Raw genomic sequence first — 21,651 nt, forward strand, 5'->3', positions numbered from 1 at the left:
TGTTCCTTCCTCTGTAGGGTGGTGGCTGTGGGTACAGCTCCAGCTCCACAGACCTCTGCCGTAATCTCACCCATGCCACCTGATGGCCGGTCCTTAACAGCAGGGCATGGGGTCCACGGACCCTGGAGGGCTACAGTCCACAGGGTCACAGAGCGGACACGACTGAAGCGACCTGGCATGCACATGTGGGCTCCGTGGTGCCATGCCACCTGGGTCTCGCCTTCTCGTCTCTGGCCCCTGACTCGCCCCGGCCAGGCCAGGCTGTGGCTAGAGGAAAGGTCTGGCCGGATGGCAACCTAGTTCCACGGTCTCCGTTCCTCGGAGTACTGCTCCCTGAGGCTCAGAAAAGCAACGGCTAAAGGGTTCGAGCTCTGATCCAGCAACACCTGCCTGGGCCGCGGTGAAGACACAGGCCGCGTGGCTGCTCAGGCTGGTCAGATAGAAGCAAAGAGCCGCGCTTTCCTGCAGGGCGCCTGGGAGCTGAGTTAGACACAGCACTTTGAGGCTGCCAGTAAGCATTCTAAAAGCCTCTTTCACTGTTGGCCACTAAAATGTGCCTCGTGCTTTCAAAGCTGTTAACAACGAAAACATATGTAGAAATGCTTCCCACGGTTTTTGTCATAGGAACTGTACTTGGGAAGGAAAAACACTAATCGCAAAAGCCCTCTCTGGACATTTTGTTTCGTAGAAAATGTTGTATTTAAAAATTACAGCTCTAAGCTGCAGAAAAGTCCAATTTTAAAGTCATTTGGCAAAAAGGTCCTTGAGCTTGGGAATTGCTTTTCCTCGAGTCCCACAATTACCAGCTGTCACCGATGCTGGAAAAACAATATGATTTTCAAAAAGAAACCTCTCTCTCACTCGGCTTAATGATTTGCCAACAATTCAACCAAAGTTATTAAGGGTCTCTATAGGACGCTAATTTGGATTATGGTGTGCAGTTATTAAAGCGTGTCGGGGATGACAGTCATCTATGGGTTGTTTCCGAGGGAAGGCAGAAGGCGGCAGTATCACAAGAACCCAGAATTTGAGTCCTCGGATTATCGGGCTGACAGCTTCTTAGGAATCACAGTGGTTTCAGTGCCTGTGGGCCTTGGGGCTAAATGGCAGGCTCACCTTTCGCCCCACAAACCTGCAGGACTCGCCACAATCCCATCACCACGTGAAGGCAACCAGGGAGAAAATAAGAGTCAGAAAAAGCAATATTTGAGCTTGGGTTTGTTTGGGATTTTTAAAATCCTAATTCCAGAGTCTCAGCAAAACGATAAAACGTGGGACTCGCTTAGAGAATAGGTGTTACCTAGGGCCACAGCGAAGATGATGGAAATCTTCCCCAGTAGCAGAGAGTAAAACACCCTTATGAGATACCATGCCGACACTTTAAACCACACATGCCACCATAAGGTGATGTAAGGTTCCCCTATAGCTGTTTACCGGTGCCTGGAAGAAAAGTTATGAGCAACCTAGATAGCATCTTCAAAAGCAGAGACATTACTTTGCCGACTAAGGTCCGTCTAGTCAAGGCTATGGTTTTTCCCGTGGTTGTGTATGGATGTGAGAGTTGGACTGTGAAGAAGGCTGAGTGCCGAAGAATTGCTGCTTTTGAACTGTGGTGTTGGAGAAGACTCTTGAGAGTCCCTTGGACTGCAAGAAGATCCAACCAGTCCATTCTGAAGGAGATCAACCCTGGGATTTCTTTGGAGGGAATGATGCTAAAGCTGAAGCTCCAGTACTTTGGCCACCTCATGCAAAGAGTTGACTCATTGGAAAAGACTCTGATGCTGGGAGGGATTGGGGGCAGGAGGAGAAGAGGACGGCAAAGGATGAGATGGCTGGATGGCATCATTGACTCGATGGATGCAACTCTGAGTGAACCCCGGGAGTTGGGGATGGACAGGGAGGCCTGGCGTGCTGCGATTCATGGGGTCGCAGAGAGTCGGACACGACTGAGTGACTGAACTGAACTGAAGCAAAATTAGCCATGCACGAGGCTCCCAGGGCTGCTTTCCCCAGTGTAACAACCATATTTGACACAAAGTTTTTAACTCAGAAGGACAAACACAGGCGAGTCTGAGAGTGGCGTGGACAGTTTGGGTGAGACAGCTGTCTGAAGACCATGTTTTGAGTGCACAGCAGCAGCGTCTCTTCACGAGTGAGTGGTTAGGGCTGTCTTCAGCTTGCAGGTCAGGCTCCCCTTCAAGTCTGAACACCACACTCTCCGGCTAGCCTCAGCGGAGCCCCTCACAGCAGCCTTCAACATTAAGGGATACCTGGGAAGCCTTGCAAATTTGTAAGTTTGAGTTTTCGTGGAGAGCGCTTGGGGTTCAGAAATAGCATGCTGCAGCGGGGAAAGGAGAGGGTGGGACAAGTAGAGAGAGAGAGTGGCGTTGCTGTAAACACACCATCACGTGTCAGATAGTTAGTGGGAAGCTGCTCTATACACAGGGAACGCAGCCTTGCCCTCTGCAATGACATAGAGGGGTGGGAAGGAGGCTTGACAGGGAGGAGACGCACGTATGCTTAGAGCGGGTTCCTGTGGCTGTCCAGCAGACACCAACAACATTGTAAAGCAATTACTTCGATTTAAAAAACAAACAGGGATGTCTGGCACTCAAAAAAAGAGTGGGTTGGAGTCTGGGACCCCTCTTAGCAGCTGACTGACAGCCATGATTAGATCCTTAACTCCCAGCCTCTGTTTTTCCATCTGTAAAATGGGGATCATGATGTCTCTTTGGCAGAGCTATCAAGACGAAACAAAACCAGGGGAAAATGAAAGCAGGCAAAAACTGATGAACTCCAAGTTAGGTCTATAGACTTGTTACATTGTGCTGATGTCAACCTCCTGGCAGTGTTATGGCTATGCAAGGCGCTATCATTAGGCGAAGCCGGGTGAGGGGTACCTGGAGACCCTCTCCACAGTCTTGCAACTTCCCATCCCCGTGGTTATTTCAGAAGATTTTAAAAATAGGGAACACCATGTCAGCGCTGTGCTAAACGTCTTCCTCTCTCGCGTAATCCTCACAGACACCCGCTGTGGAAAGGGCTGAGACACAAAGGTGAGCGGCCCGCTCAAGGCTGGGACGTGGAAGTGCAGGGGCGTCTCCTCACCGCCAGGCTCCAGAGCTCGGGGTCCTTGCGTGTGACAATGTCTGATATTAGCAGGTACCCAGTTATAGGTCAGGTTTTTCCTAAAGCATTGTCATCTGGGAAGGAAAAGGGAGGCCCCCGTGGCCGAAGCTGCTGGGGCGGCAGCCCATTGCCCTCCCTTCATGCGTGTGCATAGCTATACCCCCCACATGCCTCCACTAGCCTCTCTTGGCCTGAGAGCCTTTCTCGGGTCACACGCCCTCGCTGCGCTCAGCAGGGCTGGCCCACGTGCCGGCAGCAAACCCAGGGGAGTTCACCTCCCCCCTCGCAGTATAAACACCCCTGCTCCTCGAGTGTGATCTTTGCTGAGAAGCTTGTCCTGCTCAGCCTCCCAGACTTTCCCCACCGGGCTTCAGCTTCAGGAATTCACAGCGGTGACTGGCTATCAGACGCCGTATCGACTTTCTTTCCCTTCGCCTGCCACACTTTCTCAATCTCCTACCAGCATTTCCTGGGGTCCCCTCCCAAATACTTGCACTGGAACATTTGTGTGCGATAGAAGATGAACTTGGCCTAAATAAAGGATTTGTTTCTGCCCAGCGTTTTGGAGATAACTGCTAAGCTCTGGTAAGTCAGAGAGACTTCCCTGGTGGTCCGATGGCTAAGGCTCCATGATCTCAATGCAGGGGGGCCTGGGTTCAATCCCTGATCAGGGAACTAGATCCCACACTCCATAACCAAGACCTGGTGCAGCCAAATAATTTTTTTTTAAACTGTCCGAAGAGGCTAGAGGCTGAGGTCATCCCACGGGCAAGCAGTGATGGGTCCCTAAACAAATCTTGGCTGAACATTTCTGGATGGCAATGCTCCATGCACACCCCTCCCCGCCAGAAAGGGGCACTGACCCCTGGCTCCACCAGGAGGGGACACCTGGAAACTCCCACCTGGTCTCCCCTGGACCCTTCCCCAAGTGCCTCTTCCCTTTACTGATTTGAGTCTGTATCCTTTCACTGTAATAAACCGTAATCACGAACATAATGCTTTTCTGAGTTCCATGAGTCCTCCCAGAAAATCAGTGAACTGCAGGCTGGTGGTCTAGGGGAAACCCCAAACTGCAACTTGTCTCAGGGCCCTCTCTGTGAGAAATCTAATGATGACATCCCCATTTCATACACCAAATGCATTCCCCATGAGGTGGGTATAAATGGGAAACGTGCTGTAAATTCACCAGGGGAGCTTGAAAGCTCAAGCACCCGTGAAAGACCCTTTCACCTATTACAAATGAATTCTTACATTTTAATTAATCTTTTGGTATGTGTGGATTTTCATATATTCATGTATTCCTGATTTTGTGCCTATTGACACAGAGCATCAATTTTTGGTTACCTCTTATAATGGGAAGGCATTATGAATAATTATAATTGGAATGAATTATTAAAGTGTACTTTGTTACTCCATTGGCTGGGTCATTTCACGCTCCTTTGTCACTGTTTCTCATGAGACATTAGTAACACTTTCTGCTGGCGAAGATGCTGACAGTCTGCACCCAGGAGATCGCTCCTTCCGCCTCCCCTCCGCCCCCAGGAACGTTCCAGACCCAGAGCACCCCTGGAACCCAGGCCAAGCTGCTCTGCTCACCCTGCATGTCTGTGACCAGCAGGCAGCCACTTGTTTTCTGGTAGACCCAGTGCTGGAAGGTGCAACACTTCTGCCCAGCCTCCGACTCTCTTCTCAAGAAGTTTATCTCCTTCCCATCCCTGATGGAATACTTCACGAATTCTCCAATCAGCTCTTCCTCTACGGTTGCGTACGGGATGTTATTCTCAGGTCGATGGATGAGGAAAATAGGAATGATCCTGGAAGGAAAGAGAACATGGGCAGGATTGCATTGTCACATGGGAATAAAGACATGGGGACATTCTACCCAACCGGGAGGAGCAGTGGACTGCAGGATAAACCCCCGGGTTCCATCAGATGTAGACTAAATATCTGCCAGTGATTATTTAATAGGGGAGAAAGGGGGGGTGTGTGTTCCTTTTATTTGTTCCTAGAGTTGATGAGAAACTCTTCCTCCGATGGAGTTTAATTGCTCCTGTAGAAATGAATGTCTTTATAGCCATCGTTAGAGTCCATCACTGACCCACGGGTCAGGTGACTATGCATCCAGCCAGCCAGCATATATGCACCCTTGTATCCACCCTTCCTTTTATTCCATCAGCAAATATTCACTCAGCGGCTTCTATGTGTCAGTCTCCCTCCCAGATGTCCTTCTAGAAAACACTGAAGACGATGGAAGCTCCACTCTCAAGGATCTTACATTTAAATGCAGGCGCCAGGCAGCAAACAGGTGCAGCGCGCTCTGTGCTCTATAAGGAACCAGAGCAGTGGGGGGGAGGAGGCAGCCCAAGTGGGCTGTGATTTGATTTAGGAAGGTTGGAGATGGCCTCGAAAATAAGGAGCATTTGAGCAGACAGGCCTGTAGGAGGTGGGGCTTGCGGGGGGAGCCATGAGGGTGTCTCGGCAGGAACATTCCAAGTGGAAGGAACAGCAAATGGTGAGGTTCTGGGCGGGGGCCTGGGGGACGGCGTGTCTGGAGGGTGGCGGTGGCCGAGCAAGGCCAGGAGGGAATGGGGCGGGACTGGGGGCCCTGGGCCACTTGGGAGACTCCACCCTTTGTACTGGGCGGGGGTGAGAAACGTTGGAGGGTCTTGGAGGAGGAGGAGATCAAACTTGCATGCGACAGGGGCCGCTCTGCACCCCTGGTGGCATGTGTGAGGCTGGACGGGGCGGGAGAGGCAGCAGGGAGGCCAGGCAGCAGCGATGCGTGGGGGGGGGGGGGGGGGGGGGGGCGGGGGCGGCGGTCAGACCCTGCCCCGCCCCACCGCCCCACCGCCCAAGGGAATCCACCCAAGCCTGACCCTCCCTCCTCCAACCTCCCCCAGCCTCACTCTACGCTGAGCACCCGGCTTCCTGGTTGGACCGGGAAAAACGGAAACGCTGAGAGAGCTTCTAAAAGCTGCCACCACCACGCGCTCCCACCCCCGAGGACCAGCCCTTCTGGCTGCGACCCGAGCCCTCGCCCCACCGGCGCCCTGGATTCCCGGCCCCTCCCCGAGGCTCGAGGACACTCCGGCGGGAGGGGGCCCACTCTCCTGCATGACCGTCCCCCTGCAGACTCCTTCCCGGTGGGCACGCTGTGATGACTCCACAGCCTGCGGACCCCGCAGCCCACTCCCACCCCGACTCGCCATTCCCATCAAAACCCAAATCCGCCTACAACCCTTTCCCCCTCCCAGTCTCTCCTGAACCCAAAGCGGCCTTTCTGCTGAAAGAAACCTCGGTCTGGGGCACCACGTTGCCCAGCAGAGCAGTCCCCCTTTCTCCGCCCTCATCTGACTCGTTCTCAGTGGCACTGAAGAGTCGCTCTCATTTGTTTCTAAGACATCTTCCCCCGCCCTCCAGAAACTCACTTCCTTTTGGTTTCCTTTCTGCTTGCCTGGCTACTTCCTGTCTGCCTGCTTTGCTGGTTCCTTGTTTCTCCCCATCCTTTACGCCCTGGCACATCCTGGGACAGGTCTCCTTTGCTCTGCACTCAGTTCTCTAGTTTTAAATTCCCTTGCTTTAAATACAGTTTACGAGTTGACAGCTTCTGCATTTACATCAGCAGGCCCAGACCTCTCCCTTGAAATCCTGACACGTCTCCAGCCAACTGACTCTCCATCTACACTTGATGTCTAAAAGGCGTCTCGAATTTAACATGGCAAAGGCTGAACTACTTATTTACCCCAAGTCCAACATCTGTAGAGTCTATTGGCAACTGTACCTTTGCATTCTTTCCATTCAACAAAAAAAAATCAACTGGATAGCTTGTGCCTGTGCAGAGTGATCCATCTGCCATACACCTACACGAGTCTACCCCGCCTTCACTGTCTTCAAGGGGCCACTTCGTCTGCCCCGTCTAAGTGAAAGCGGCTCAGTTGTGTCCAACTCTTTGCGACCCTATGGCCTATCCCAGCCCGCCAGGCCCCTCTGTCCATGGAATTCTCCAGGCCAGAATACCAGTGTGGGTAGCCTTTCCCTTCTCCAGGGAGTCTTCCCAACCCAGGGATTGAAGCCAGGTCTCCTGCATTGCAGGCGGATTCTTTACCAGCTGAGCCACAAGAAGTTCACGTCAGGCTCCTCTCCCTTTTTGCTTCCTCCATGTTGTTGTTCTTGTTTAGTCACTAAGTCGTGTCCGACTCTTTTGCAACCCCATGGACTGTAGGCCCCCAGGCTCCTCTGTCCATAGGATTCTCCAGGCAAGGATACTGGAATGGGCTGCTATTCTCCAGGGGATCGTCCTGCTCCAGGGGATCGTCCTGCTCCAGGGGATCGTCCTGCCCCAGGGATCAAACCCGCATCTTCTGTATTGCAGGGGGACTCTCTATGGCTGAGCCATCACGGAAGCCCGGCTCCTTCCGTAAGTCTGATTAAACACACCTACCCCCGGAAAGTCAGGCAAGCCTGTTCTCTCAAACTCCCCACGCCAGAGGCTTAGTTCCACCGTCACTGCCCCCTTTTGGGGCTGTAGCAATCACTTGCAGACTGGTCTCACTGCATCCAGCCTCTGGGCCTTGTCCTTGGACATCCATTGCCCCAGGCAGATAGCTGTAAGAGCCGCATCGATGCAGAGGACTTTCAGGGCAACGAAACTACTCTATATGGTACCATATAACACATCAGTAGACAGTTGTCCAAGCCCACAGAAGGCACAACCTAATGTACGCTGTGGGCCTGCAGTGATGTTATGTCAATGGAGATTCATTGTGACAGACGTTCCGACCTGGTGAGGGGTGTGGATGGCGGGCGAGGTGATGGGGTGTGGAAATCTGTCCCCTCCATTCAATTTTGCTGTGAACCTAAAACTGTTCTGAAGATAAAATTATTGACATGTCTGCTCTGTGGCTCGTTTGCCCTGCTAAAGCTCCTGGTTAACCCCTGCCTCCTCCTCACCCCCGAAGCCAAGAGAACACTTTCCAAGCTCATCAGCTGAGCATTTAAAGTCCTCTGCATTCTGGCCTCCTGGCTTCCCGCCTCTTACCCTGCCCCCCCCCTTTTTTTCTGCCTCCCAGCACGCTAGATCTGCTGAACTTTTCCCGTCTCCTTGGAAACCTTCTTTCACGGCTCTTCATCTCTTTGGACATGCTGCCCCCTTTGCTTGCTAGTCTCCACCCTTGCCCTTCATCTGGAAGACTCCGACTCATTCTTCAACACCCTCCTCTTGGAAGCCTTTCCAGACCCCTCCTCCCTCCTCCGTGTCCCCATAACTCCTTGCACTCGACACAGTGGGCTTTGTCCTACATGCCTCACACTGCTGGCTGTGAGGAGCAAGAACCTGCTTCATTTTCTTTTTATCCTTTAAGCGCCCATCACCTAGCTTGGAACAAAGCCTGGCTCATAGTAAATGCTCAGTGTCTGGGGGAGAAGAGAATATGTATACAGGACAAAGTTTGAGTCTCGGCACGGACATCTGGGACCAGGCAATTCTTGGGCGGTGACTGTCCTGTGCATTATAGGATGTTAGCAACATCTCTGGCTGCTTCTACCAGAGGCCCGGAGCAGCCCTCCTAGTCACGACTGATACAGGATACGACCTGACAGTCAAGGAGAGGTCATCTCATTCAAGTCTGACCACAACAGATGCCGTTTTCGAGGGCTTAAAAGCAGAAATTATGATGGCCACCCTGAGGAAGAGGTAAGATGCTAATTTTCGATGTTTGTTAACATGAAGAATATGTTTAGTACAGATCGAACGGATAAACAGGAACCTGCATTAGGGACTTACACCTAACAACTATTAAGGCTTTCAAAGGCTCAGAAAGGAGGCTTCTGGAAGGGCCTAAGTGCCAGAATAAAAAAGTGATGGTGTGACAGTCCCCTGCACCAATGATGGTGACCGGGCGGGAGGCTGGGGTCAGCTGTGTTAGTAAGACCACACACAAGCCCTACGGTGAAGGCCTCGGAAGAGCCCCGGGTTTTCAGCCAGAATCTCTACAGGTAAGCACGTAGAACAATCCTGTGCGACGCCATGACCACAGCCAAGCTTAGGAAGAGTCATGCGGGCGGCAGGGCGGGGCCTCCTCCCCCCAGAGATGCCGTCACAGGCACCACCACCATCCCCACCTCCCTGGGGACCCGGGGCAGGTCCTCCCGCAGTGAGGTGAGACTTCAGGTCGGTCTCTCACGAGGAAGGGTTCCCTGGGCAGGTCTGCACTTGCACAGCATTGCGGGGGGCTGCTTCCCCAGCAGTGAAAGCAGAGCTGGAAGGATCTCCCAGAGCACCGAGGACACGTGGGCTCCACCCACGACCTGCCCTCTCCCAGAGTCCAGCTGGAGGCTACCCCCAGGTGTCGAGTCAAAGATCGTAGAGAAAACGTCAGCAAAGTGGGAGGAAGGATGCAACACTCAGTTGAGTTTTAAAAGACGCAAAACATAATGTTCCAAAGAAAGCCTTCTGCAGGCAACTCGGCCTTTGGCAGGTGCATTTTACCCCCTTCTGCCATTTATGAGTATTTCCTTAAAAAAAAAAAAAAAAAAAAACGAGAAGCGCACCTCCCCTCTTCCCCACCCAATTTCAGATGGCAGAGCACTTCTCTCAGGAGCAGGATCTAGACCAGGACACAGTCCTGAGACACCACGTGGGCAACCCTTCCACCACGGATGCTGAGTGCCAATCCCATGCTTGGGGAAAGACTGATGCTGAAGCTGAAATTCCAGTGCTTTGGCCACCTGATGTGAAGAACTGACTCATTGGAAAAGACCCTGATGCTGGGGAAGGCTGAGGGCAGGAGGAAAAGGGGACGACAGAGGATGAGATGCTTGGATGGCATCACTAACTCAATGGACATGAGTTTGGGTAAACTCCAGGAGTTGGTGATGGCCAGGGAGGCCTGGTGTACTGCAGTCCATGGGGTCGCAAAGAGTCAGACACGACTGAGCAACTGAACTATCCCTCCATATCCTGCCCTTGTCTATGAATGAGGTCAAACTCTCCCACAATAAGGAAAGGTATCTGGATTCCAAAACATGCACAGCCATTTCCAGAGCAGTGGCAGATTTGCTGGAAGCTGATTAAGCCTAAGTCCTTCACCCTTTCCAAGTCCCTGGCCGTATCTTGATATTCATAATTGTGTTCTTTTCCTTAGAGAAGCCCCCAAGTCCTGTATGAGTCAGTTCTCACAAAGCTTGGGTATGTCCCTGCAGGAGGGCACTTCGGTGCCACGCCTGGTGGACTGATTACTGGGTGGACTCTTCCTCAACCAGGAACTATAGAGAACAGAGCAGCAAGAGGGGCTGAAGAACGGGCTGAGCTCTACAGACGGCCCAGTCCAGACTACCTCAGTGCACTGAACAGAAAAGCAACTGAGAGTGGTTTTCTTTGCAGTATGTTCATTTTTCTTGAAGTTGCTGAGAATTGCTTCCCAGGTGGCACTAGTGGTAAAGAACCCGCCAGTGCAGGAGACGTAAGAGACGCAGGTTCAGTCCCTGGGTCGGGAAGGTCCTCTGGAGGCAGGCATGGCAACCCACTCCAGTGTTCTTGCCTGGAGAATCCCATGGACAGAGGAGCCTGAAGGGCTACCGTCCACGGGGTCTCAAAGGGTCCGGACACGACGGAAGTGACTCAGCAGGCGTGCACCGAGGACACAGGCAGACCTTGAAGAGCAGCAGGCATGAGACTCTGTATGGGGTGTGCCCGACGCACCTGCTCAGGAAGGCGATTTCTCTTCCATTTTGCGAGTTCAGAGATGACGCGGATAAGAAGCAGGCCCTTCCTGCTTTCCCCCCTTCCCCATTTGCACCGATGTGTAAACGGCTGCTCCGTCTGCAGTTTCCAACGGGCACTGGCACAGCCCCTTCTCTTCCCACGTGTGGTTTCAGCCAGATAAGAGATCAGTAAACACGAGCTCCAGACACTCCAGCATGCACATGGGCCAACAGATACTTGTCAGTGTAACTGACCTCAGTGGGTAAACACTGCACCTCCGTGTAGTGCTCCGTGGAGCAGGGACTACGCTCCTACTGCCCTGATTATCCAATTTGTTTTTCCCTGACGCACTCACCACTGTCTATTTCTTGTATCATAGGACTAAGTTTTTCACGATCTGTTCTGTTTATGCTTTAGACAACATAATACCCGTGAGTAGATACGTTTTCTATTTAACATGGTATACACGTTTATTGAATTATTCCATATATCCATACACTTTAATATTTCTCGATTATTTTTCTATAAGCCTCTGGGGACCCCAGGAAGAGCAGGGTGGCAGCCACATGTGCCCTCTTGGAGCTTACAGACCCGCTGAAACGCGCCCTGTTTCTCCCCAGCCTCTCATCCCTCCAGCCCGCCCACATCCCCAAGTCAGAGCTGGGCCAACCCAAGGGGGAAACACTTACTCAGGCACTTCCCCGAAGCCTTCCAGAGGCTGGGCTTCCGCGGCGTAGATCTGGGCATAGTGTCTGGCGGTGTTCTGCACGTAGCATTCCTAAATCACCCAAACACACAGGAAACCCCAGGGGTGAGAAGAAAGTCAGAGCGTTGCCCAGTGAGACTCAGATTTCCCAATGAGGTCGACTCAATGGATTTGCAATCCCATCCGGTGGTTGGGGGCACAGAAGCAATAATGAACGTAGCCCACAGTTGGTAGCTGCAGGAGCTCTGAGGCCTGCAGGAGCTCTGAGGCCTGAAGGAGCCGTGCAGGTGACGACCACATGGTCTCCAGGCGAGGTGTCCCTGAACTATGACATTTCTAGGACCCGTGTGGCTGAAGTTCACCTTGAGCTAAGGGGACTGGTCCCCAGACAGGGTTTCAGATGAAGCGTGGGTGGGGATGGTTGGGTTTCCCATGAGTTCTCTCAAGGTTCTTTTTTTTTTTTTAAAGGTATAACAAGCTGTAAGTAATGAACACCTTGCCAAGATTGTTGGCTTAGGAAAAGCAAACGGGATTCTGCTTTCCTACTCTGTAGGGCTTTTCTAAGTGGCATCTGGATGCTGGGGGATTTTCCATGACTGGACCAGCCGGTACTTGAGATGGAAGGAATACTCCCTGAAAGCAAACTGAGGAGGAAAGATTCGGAGGAGAAAGGATGTGTGTGGCAAAATCTTGTGCTCAGAGGAGACGGCTGTCTTCACAAGCACCAGGCCCACAGGACCATCGCCATGTCTGAGATAACCGCGGATGGATGATGTTTGAGAGCACCCAAGAGACCCGAGTCTGGCCTATTCATTTTATGGGTTAAAAAACTTAAGGGCCCCTGGTTTGTGAAAGAGCTACACCCAGCTCTCCTGAAAGCTCGGCCAGCCCTGGCATTGAGTGAAATTCATGGACTGGGTGGGGGTGATGCAGGGAAGCAGCCCGTGTTCCCCTCCCGCTCCCCTCTTGCCTCAAGGGTACCACCATGCAGCAACACAGGAAGGAACTTAGACTCAGCTCCATCTTCCTCCATAGCTTATGGGCAGATACTGAACATGACTCAGGAAGGCAGGAACCAGGACAAACGCTGACCCTTCGGACTGTACCCCAGCCCCCTTCTTCCCTAAAACCAACCAGAAGCCTCCAGAAATTACCCTTGACTTTGGCTGTCCTTTCCTGGAGAAGGAAATGGCAAACGTCACTCCAGTATTCTTACCTGGAGAATTCCATGGACAGAGGAGCCTGGCGGGCTGCCATCTATGGGGTCACTTTAGGCGTCCTTTGGGAATCCTGGCATCTAAGGTACCTTAGACACCCCACTCCCTGTACAATTCTGTGTCCAGGTAGATTCAAGACCCCGGGGATTTGATGGGGCTTCCTAGGAAGCCTTCCTGGAAGTGATCCCAGCCCAGGCAGAAACTGGCGAGACACCTCCACACACAGGCAAGTCCCAACTGGCTGGCACGGGGCCAAGACCAAGGTTTTGATTTCTCGCATTTGGCCTTGGTCTAGTAACCTCGGAGAAAGACACCCTTCTGGCAACGCTCGCATCAAGTTCTGAGTCGGACTTTCGTCTCGGGTTATCTGGGTCCGTCACCCGCCTCGAGGCACCCTCAGGACGGGCGGACCCACCTGCGCGGCGAGCCTGTAGTTCCTCTGGATGAGTTCGTCGTTGTTTCTGGTCCCGTAGGCGACAGCGTTGTGCACCTTGAGCACGCAGGCGTGGCCGGGCTTGAAGAGCGGCGTGAGGCCGCGCAGCACCTTGCTGCGGAACGCTCTCCGGTGGACCCCTTCCCCGAAGTGCAGCTCCTCCGTGGCGATCTGGCCGTGCAGGCGGCCCCCGAAGTAGCTGTCACGGAGGAAGTCCTCTCGGAAGATGAGCTGGCTGAATTCGATCTCTTCATATACTAGAACGCAACACAGCTTCCGTTGCACAGAAACATCCCCCAGCCCTGCTCACTGGCTGACGAGCATCCCCACACGGGCACAGCGAAGGACAAGGCTGACCCACTGACGCTGGGAACGGGAGCCACGCTAGTCTCCCAGCAGAGGCAGAGCTTGGTGGAGAGATGGGGGAGGTGGTCACTGAGGATAGAGCACAAGGCAAGGCCCCCAGGGGACTGGAGGAGAGGGGGGCAAAGCTGGGGAGGCCAGAATAAAGGACTGTAGACAGGTCTAGAAAGTGTGAACAGGCTCAGCCCAGGTGATTAAAGGCAAGTGGAAAAGATGAGCAAAATGTGGAAGAGGGAACAAGAACCGACAAGATCTGGCAGCTCCGTGCTTCCTGGGTTTCTTGTTTCATTATTGCCTCTTTGCAAGGATTCTTTTTAGCCTTCCCACCCCAATTGCTCCACATACGATGTGACTACCACAGAGGTGCTGTGTATCTGGTTATGTACCATATGTACGTATGTGCTTTATGAACAAAAATAAGTTTTTTGCCTCCCCAAGACCCAATTTTGTCTGCTTGTGGGTGTTACTGCCTCTTAAGGATGCCTGTAGTAGATTAAAGAAGTAGGCAGGTACAACCCAAAACAAGAAAAAAACGAGTTCCCTCTGAAGAGAAGCTGAAACACAGTAGAATCATCTTGGATCTCTCTGTAAAGTTTTCTAGCAGCTGTATCGTTCAGAGATGACAATGGCGCCCCACTCCAGTACTCTTGCCTGGAGAATCCCATGGATGGAGGAGCCTGATGGGCTGCAGTCCATGGGGTCACTAACAGTCGGACACAACTGAGCACCTTCACTTTCCCTTTTCACTTTCATGCATTGGAGAAGGAAATGGTACCCCACGCCAGTGTTCTTGCCTGGAGGATCCCAGGGACGGGGGAGCCTGGTGGGCTCAGTCTATGGGGTCGCACAGAGTCAGACACTACTGAAGCAACTTAGCAGCAGCAGCAAAGGTGAGGATGGGCAACTTCCCCTAAGGAAAGATACGTGACGAGCACGAACACGATTCTCAATAATCCTGTCCGTAACTTCCAGGAATGTCTACTTAGCCAGGAGAAGCTATAAGAAAGATGCATCTTAGGACTTCTCTCTGAAGCCCTGTGTACCGTCATTAAGTTGTTCTAGCTCTGAGTCATTCCTTTTGGGCTCTCCCACCAGCTTGGTTTTATTAGATTTTTAGTTAGAGATCAACTTTTTAAATTATGTATGCCTCTTCTGGAGATTTAGAGAAGGTGTCTAGGGGAGATTCCTCCACATGAAGTCACTTGACGCTTCTTTATCAGAAGGTACAGAGGAAGTTACGGCCTCCCCAGCCATAGAAATTGGACCCCTGGTCACATGGAGAAGGTGACGTCTTCAGGGTCCAGGCTCCCACCCAATGGTGGGAGTCATAGCGCTACACTTACAGAGACCAGTACCTCAGCCCCACTAGGGTCTCATTCCTAACTGGTAAAAGCCTTGAGAAACGAGTCTCTGCAAACCTAAATTGACGAGGTCAGAGCAAGAATCTGCGATGGGGAATGCCCACTGTTGCTAAGCAGTTTATGAGACAGAACCCCTTCTGAAGGTCATTTTTCTGATTGGAGTAAAGGATCTTCTTTTGCATGCTTAGACCTCTGGGGGATGGAGACAGATGTAGGGAGAGGACTATAAACTCACACAAGCATATGACACAGGTGTGCAGCATTTGAACGGTGAGGAGTTTGCATTTGAGTCTATTTTGGATAAGTCGCAACATTTAATAGACCGTTTAAGTCGAGATCCCAGCCCCTTGTCTTGAGTTACTAGATGTCACTGCATCTTGATGTCTGTACTGGCTTGTTTTCAAAGATCTCAGGATTTTAGTTGCCTTAGGGGAAGAAAAAAATCAGTACACATAGTAAAAATGGGCAGTGTAACCTTGGCCGTGGTGAGTGTCTGCATCACGGAGATTAGAAAACTACAAATCAGGGCCTCCCCGCCAGGCAGGTTGTGAGAAACTGGCCAGCAGGTGGCCAAGTGCAGCGGGCAACTGTCCCCAAGAGGAGACAGACACAAGGCCGCATGGGCATGACGGGCAGTCCTGGGGCAGCCTGTGTGTCGGGGGCGGCCGTTAGCTCGCTTCTACAGCAGCGGTGCGTTAGTGCCGTAGGAAAGCCCAGAAGTCCACCTCTCACTTCTACTAAGATGCAAATGAATGGACTTATTCTCCCAAATATGTGACTCTCTGAAAACCTGCTCAGCTAGTGCAACTGCTAGTCTGATTGAAAAGAAAAAAAAAAAGCAGAACGAAAATACACTGTGAAAGAGCCAGAGGCTGAAAAATCCCATGGAGATGGGCTGGATGCATAGCCGGTGCTTCACAGAGAAAGTTAAACCCCAACCCGCGCCCCGCTCCCCCCTACCACCACATGGTCCCAACAACAGCACCGCTATAATCAGTTCTTAAAAACACACGCTGGACACCTGTAGCCTAACCCATTAATCGTAGGCCCCGCAATTAGGTTGAAACAGCTTCTGAGTTATCTCTGGTTCTCCCAGGCAATTCCCGAGCCCTCTCCTGTTTCGTCAGAAGAGCTGATGGAACACTTGCTTCTGCCTTCATCTCTAGAAGCTCTATCTCATGATCTAGGGTGCACCCACTTCCGCTGGTGTTCGGCTCAGATTCGCTTACCTTTAGCATCTGGGTGACTTGAGAGCTGTTTGAGAACTGGAAGACAGGAGAGAGAGCCCTCAGCACCAGTGAGCGTCCCTGAGCTGCAGGGGCTAGCGGCTCTCACTGGGAATGGCGAAGCTGAGGTTTACCTTCGGCGGTGAGGTTAAACTCAGCGCTCACTTTCCCGTAGCTGTTCTTGATGCAGCAGTGATAGAGGCCCTGGTCCTTCTGGCTGGCTTGGAGGATGGCCACGCTCACCACGGAGTCGTCTCCTGCTCTGCAGTGGGGGACACGGACATGGGCAAGCATCATCGCTCTGAAGCTGCACTTTTAGGCAAAGCAGCTTTATTACAATCATAGCCCAGTTGAATTTTTTCTGGAGTGATGTTATAGAAACAAAACTAGAGTTCAAGTCTTCCATAGCTGCATCTGGAGCAGTTTACAAAGATGTGTTCCAAGCAGACAATTATACAGAAAACTGATTTGCCTCACTTTTTATGGAAAAGGAAATGGCAACCCACTCCAGTATTCTTGCCTGGAGAACTCCATAGACAGAGGAGCCTGGCAGGGTACAGTCCATGGGGTTTCAAAGAGTTGGACACAAAGACTAGGAGGTTAAGAACACTTGGGGAACTGAACTGGGATCTCTCTTGGCAGAAGCTTGTGAGGATTAAGTTAGACTGGTTTCCATAGAACCAGGGGATCTGTTTCTAGAAGGAGCCATATCTCCTCAGGTGCAACAGATGACTCCTGATTACCAGCTCACTTGAGCAAGCGTTTACTGCTAGAGAGGGGCTAATTTAGGGTGGGTAACTCTACCCGGGGGATTCTCGCCAACGATGCGTTTCACTCATCTCCCCCGCCCCATCTCCTCTAGTAAACCTGGGGCCCCAAATAGAAACTGGTATCTCCATCCTAGAGATGGCGGTTCTCCACCCTTGGGAGATGCCACTTTTCCATAAGCTCAGATTGGTTTTTCCTTTTGACTTACCTTAGCTTCATCTGAGCTTTTTGTCAGGTTAATGGGAATTTAAGAGGGCGGCAAGTTGCACTGGGCAATAGGAGAGTTCTTTAATCTTGGGACCACAGAGCCTCAGACTAGAAGATGATTGACAGGTTTCCCTGCTTCTAGAGGATGAAAGGGGTTCATGGCTGAGGCAGGGAGAGAGCCCTCTGCTCTTCCCTGTCTCTCTTCTTAGACACTGTGGGTGTGGAATTTCTGCTTTGACCTTCCTTCATTTCCTATGGTTTGCTGTTTTCCTTTAGAACCACGTTGTGAAATAAACTGAAAAGTGGCCAGGGCGGATAACGCACCTTCTCTGCACTTGGGCTATCGATCTTGAATCTTTCGTCCACGAGATGGTAGAATCTTCATGAATCTCTGCAAACTGGCAGCTCAATTTTACATTTCCAGAGTGGTCAGGGGACAGCTCAGCTTGGATCTTTTTCAGTAATACCGGAGCTGGAAAGGAGAGAACTGGTAGGCCGGTGTTCTTACGAGAAGTGCAGAAGAGCTTTTAGACTTTTCTGCTTTATCACATTTAATTCTCTCAACAAAGCCAAGAGACAGATCATTATTATCATCCTCCATTAATTGATGAGGAGACCTAGTGTCTGAAGGGAGATGTCGCTTTCCTAAACAGATAGGAAATGAACAGGTCAGTCTAATAGGAAACTCCCTTTTCAGCCCTCCCAATCCCGTGGACAGAGGAGCCTGACGGGCTACAGTCCATGGGGTCGCAAAGAGTCGGACAGGACTGAGTGACTAACACTCACAAACACCTTGGCATGCTCAGAGCAGACACGGAATTTGCTTTGAAAGTGTTAAGGAGTGATAAGCATGCTTTCCAATTTTGAAAAGGTCTTGGTGTAGTTAATCCTGTCAGGCAATGTGGAATGGCTGCCTATCAAACACTGCTCTCTGAAACACATCTACTTTAATGTGAAACAGAAAGTGACTCTTCCGTGATCATTAGGATTCTGTTTCTAATTTTGACGTGTGCCACCTTTTAAACAGTGTTGCTTCTAGTTTGGGAGAAATCGTGTAAGCCCTAATGTCTGAGGAAGCAATGAAGACTCCATTTTGAAAATTTCTTCTCTGCTCTTAGAAGATGAAGCAATTGTAGCATCTATTTACCACTAAACACATGCTAAAAGACCCTTGGCTTTATCTGAAGGTTCCTCAACCTCTTAATTTGTCAAGTTTCTGGTTTTGTAAATTTATTAAAGACAGCTAGTATAATTTGGATATGAGCTCTTAAAAAAAAAAAGTCCCACTTTTTGCTACCTAAAATTCCTTGAGCTCTGCAATGCACAAGGTGAAAAAGAACTTGAGATTAAAAATAAGGATGGGAAGGAGGGCTGTCGACACCTAGTGTACAGAACCTGGCCAGACTAAGATGCTGAGAGATGACAACCAGGTCAACGTCAGAGCTGGGGATTAGGGAGGAGGATGAAACCTGGACCAGCCAAGCAGCCTGGCTAAGCGCCAGGCACAAAAGGCATCTCAACAATAAGTTATTTGCTGGGGTCTTCCCTGGGGGTCCAGTGGTTAGGAATCAAGCCTACCAATGCAGGAGACACAGGTTCGATCCCTGGTCCGGGAGGACCCCACATGCTGAGGGGCAACTGGGCCCTCAAGCCACAGTTAGTGCGTCACGTACCACAACGAAAAGATCCCTGCGTGACACAAGCAGGCGTCCACATGGTGCAACTAAGACCCGACACAGCCAGATAAGTATTTTAAAAAAACAAACAGTAAGTTATTTGTTGAAGAACATTCATCCATCTTGCTCTTTGATCACAGTTGTCTTTGCTGAAGATATCCTAATGGATTTCAGTGATGTCTGCTATCAATTAGCAGAACTGTCTACCTGAATCACATAGGAGCAATACAGAAACAACTGCCAGGGGTTAGGTGACATTCAGTGTTCTTTGAATGTCACCTTTGAAAATCATGGATGATCATGTGTGTCTAAAGGTAGATTATCTAATTCATTCTAGACTTGATATTCTATTTTTTGCTGAAACTGTTTTTAGTAGTGAACTTATAATCCTCATTTTTTAGAAATTATAACAGGAGTAGGAATGTTAATGGGCTTTCCTGATAGCTCAGCAGTAAAGAATCCACCTGCCAATGCAGGAGACACGAGTTTAATCCCTGGGTGGGGGAGATCCCCTGGAGAAGGAAACAGCAACCCATTCCAGTATTCTTGCCTGGGAAATCCCAAGGAGAGAGGAGCCTGGTGGGTTACAGACCATGGGATCGCAGAATCAGATACACAACTTAGCCACGACAATGTGTATTAATAAATATCCATCCCTCTCAGGAAATTGTGATCTTGAAGAAAACCAAACCAGGGAGGAGAGCTTGGCACACCGGGTGAACATGTAATTACTCAGGGTAGCCACTGGGCAGCAGCATAGACCAGAGGAGGATGGCTAACACCAAGTGGTCAGAACAGGGCAGGTAGTGAGGTTACTGGACATGTCCGGGGTGGTCTATTACGCACCAAGTTCCACAATTACACAGCCGTGGTTGTGTTATATAATCCACAGCCAAAAGTCATCAACACGGAGGTGGTTTGCTCTGTTGCCTCAGATTCCACTGCTGTGAAATCTTCAGTGTGCCTCCCCTCTCTTGGCAACAGATTAGCTTGGCTATATAATGTGCATTTAAAAGCTAATTTTTCTTCCCAGGAACTAATATGGGATGCTCAGGTAATGAATTCTTCAGTTAGAGTGTATCTCCAGGCACTAACGATATTACGGGAGAAAGATGAGCTATACCGAGTCCTACGGATGACAAAACCCATCTGCAGGTGCCCTGACCCCCGCTGTCAAGATCTTGGCCCCAGGTCTTGACCACGCCCGTCGCCCCACTTGGGACACATTTCCTCCAGGACGCTTCATGGCGGATTTCCTGACTCCTAAGTGTTCCTAAGTCTGCCAGCCCTGTCCACAGCCTGCTGTGGGTTCTGAAGACGGAAACCGGGATGGGGGATTCAGGGCAAGGCATAATGTGGCCGGCTGAGCTGAATGAGGGTCACGGAGAGAGAGGCTTGATCAGGCGGCCACGGGGCTTTGGGAGAGGGCCCCCTTTTGTGTGGGATGGGTGGGGGGAAAAAACAGATGAAGGAGCTGAAACGAGGCCCAAGAGGGAAGCTGGGTTTATCTTCTGTGTATATTCTGGCCAAGGGTTGAGGGCAAAGGCTTGAGAAGTCCCCTGGTGACGATAAAGCTCTGGCTGCACTAAGCTTCGAGTGTCAAAGTGTACTCAGTTTGTCCTTTCCGTCATCCAAGTCATCCCTCACACCCAACACCGCCTCCCCGCCCCCAAGGCTGTGCTTCCTGGGGCTACAGCCCTTCGCCCCTGGGAGGTCGAGCAGCTCCAGATCAAACCCTCCGACAGCACCTGGTCGGTCCTCTCTCCCGCGGAGACAGACAATTCCAAATGTGACTCCCACCCACGCCGCCTCTGGGCTGAAACCACTCGATTCTTTAAAGCACAGTTCCACTCTATTTAAATGTTTTGAAACATATCACTAGAATACGGTTGGATACCTCTTTGGGAAGTCATTTCACGTGTGGTCCCTTTCTGCAGCCGAGGCTGCGGGCCCCTCTGACACGGATGGGGAGTGAGGTCTCCGCTAAGGAGCCTCTCCCTGGCGTTAGAGGGCTGCAGTGTTGTGCCCCAGTCCAGGGCTGGCGTGTTACGTCGCCACCATCTCTTCTGACTTTTACCAGGTTTTGTGGGAAAGAGCTCGGAAAGAGGTGGCTGCAATCTTGGGTTATGGGATGCAGTTTGGCATTGATGCGATTCCCCTAAGCAAAGCAAAGCTGACTGCAGTTACCAGGACTCTGAGCCCCCAGGAGTCTGAAACTTGAAACAGAGACCCCCGGGGACTTCAGACACAAAGGGCAGGGTGAGATGAAAATAAATTTTATACTTAAATTTGAAAGAAAACCCATGCCACTTTTAACAGAAACAAATGGTTACAGACTCCTGGATTGTACCTAAATGTTTTTCTGTAAATCTTCTTTAGCACGTGGTCTAATTATACCAGTCAGCTGCACTGGTTGATGTTTTGAATTTTTAATCTTATTTGAAGTAACATTATAACGGGCAGAAAGTATACAGCCACTCGCTATGCACTAAGGATTTCTTCTCACAGGGCCGCGACAGGTTCCGCCCAAGCTACCCGTCCCGGAGGACAGAGCCTCCTGGCCACGGGCAGCCCAGCCATCTTCTCCACCTTTTGACCTGCTCTGCCTCTGGAAGTGAGCACAGTGAAGAGCTGCAAGTGCAAGATACAGAATGCACTCTACACCAGAACCACTCCATCTCTTAAAACTGGCCTCGTCAACCTCCTTTCCAAATAAAGCTTTTCCCTCCCTCTCACCAAAACTCCGGCGTTTGGCTTCTCTGGTGGCTCAGTGGTAAAGATTATCCGCCTGCCAACGCAGGAGACACAGGTTCAGTCCCTGGTCCAGGAAGACGTCACGGAGCAGCTAAGCCCGTGGGCTGCA

At 51.1% G+C, this 21,651-nt stretch overlaps 1 protein-coding gene across 1 annotated transcript in view; it reads right to left on the reverse strand.

Annotated features, from left to right (window-relative positions):
• ALPK2 (alpha kinase 2) overlaps positions 1 to 21,651 on the reverse strand; it is a gene marked incomplete at its 5' end in the record, with an annotated part of 122,666 nt that overhangs the window by 15,703 nt on the left and 85,312 nt on the right. Inside the window, 6 exons of the mRNA XM_018039363.1 lie at positions 4,726 to 4,943; positions 11,521 to 11,609; positions 13,170 to 13,444; positions 16,141 to 16,176; positions 16,272 to 16,399; positions 17,437 to 17,584. Of these exons, the coding sequence (XP_017894852.1) occupies positions 4,726 to 4,943; positions 11,521 to 11,609; positions 13,170 to 13,444; positions 16,141 to 16,176; positions 16,272 to 16,399; positions 17,437 to 17,584 (894 nt within the window). The remainder of the gene's footprint in view (positions 1 to 4,725; positions 4,944 to 11,520; positions 11,610 to 13,169; positions 13,445 to 16,140; positions 16,177 to 16,271; positions 16,400 to 17,436; positions 17,585 to 21,651) is intronic.

This window comes from Capra hircus, chromosome 24 (assembly GCF_001704415.2).
Source record: "Capra hircus breed San Clemente chromosome 24, ASM170441v1, whole genome shotgun sequence".
Taxonomy (NCBI): Eukaryota; Metazoa; Chordata; class Mammalia; order Artiodactyla; family Bovidae; genus Capra; species Capra hircus.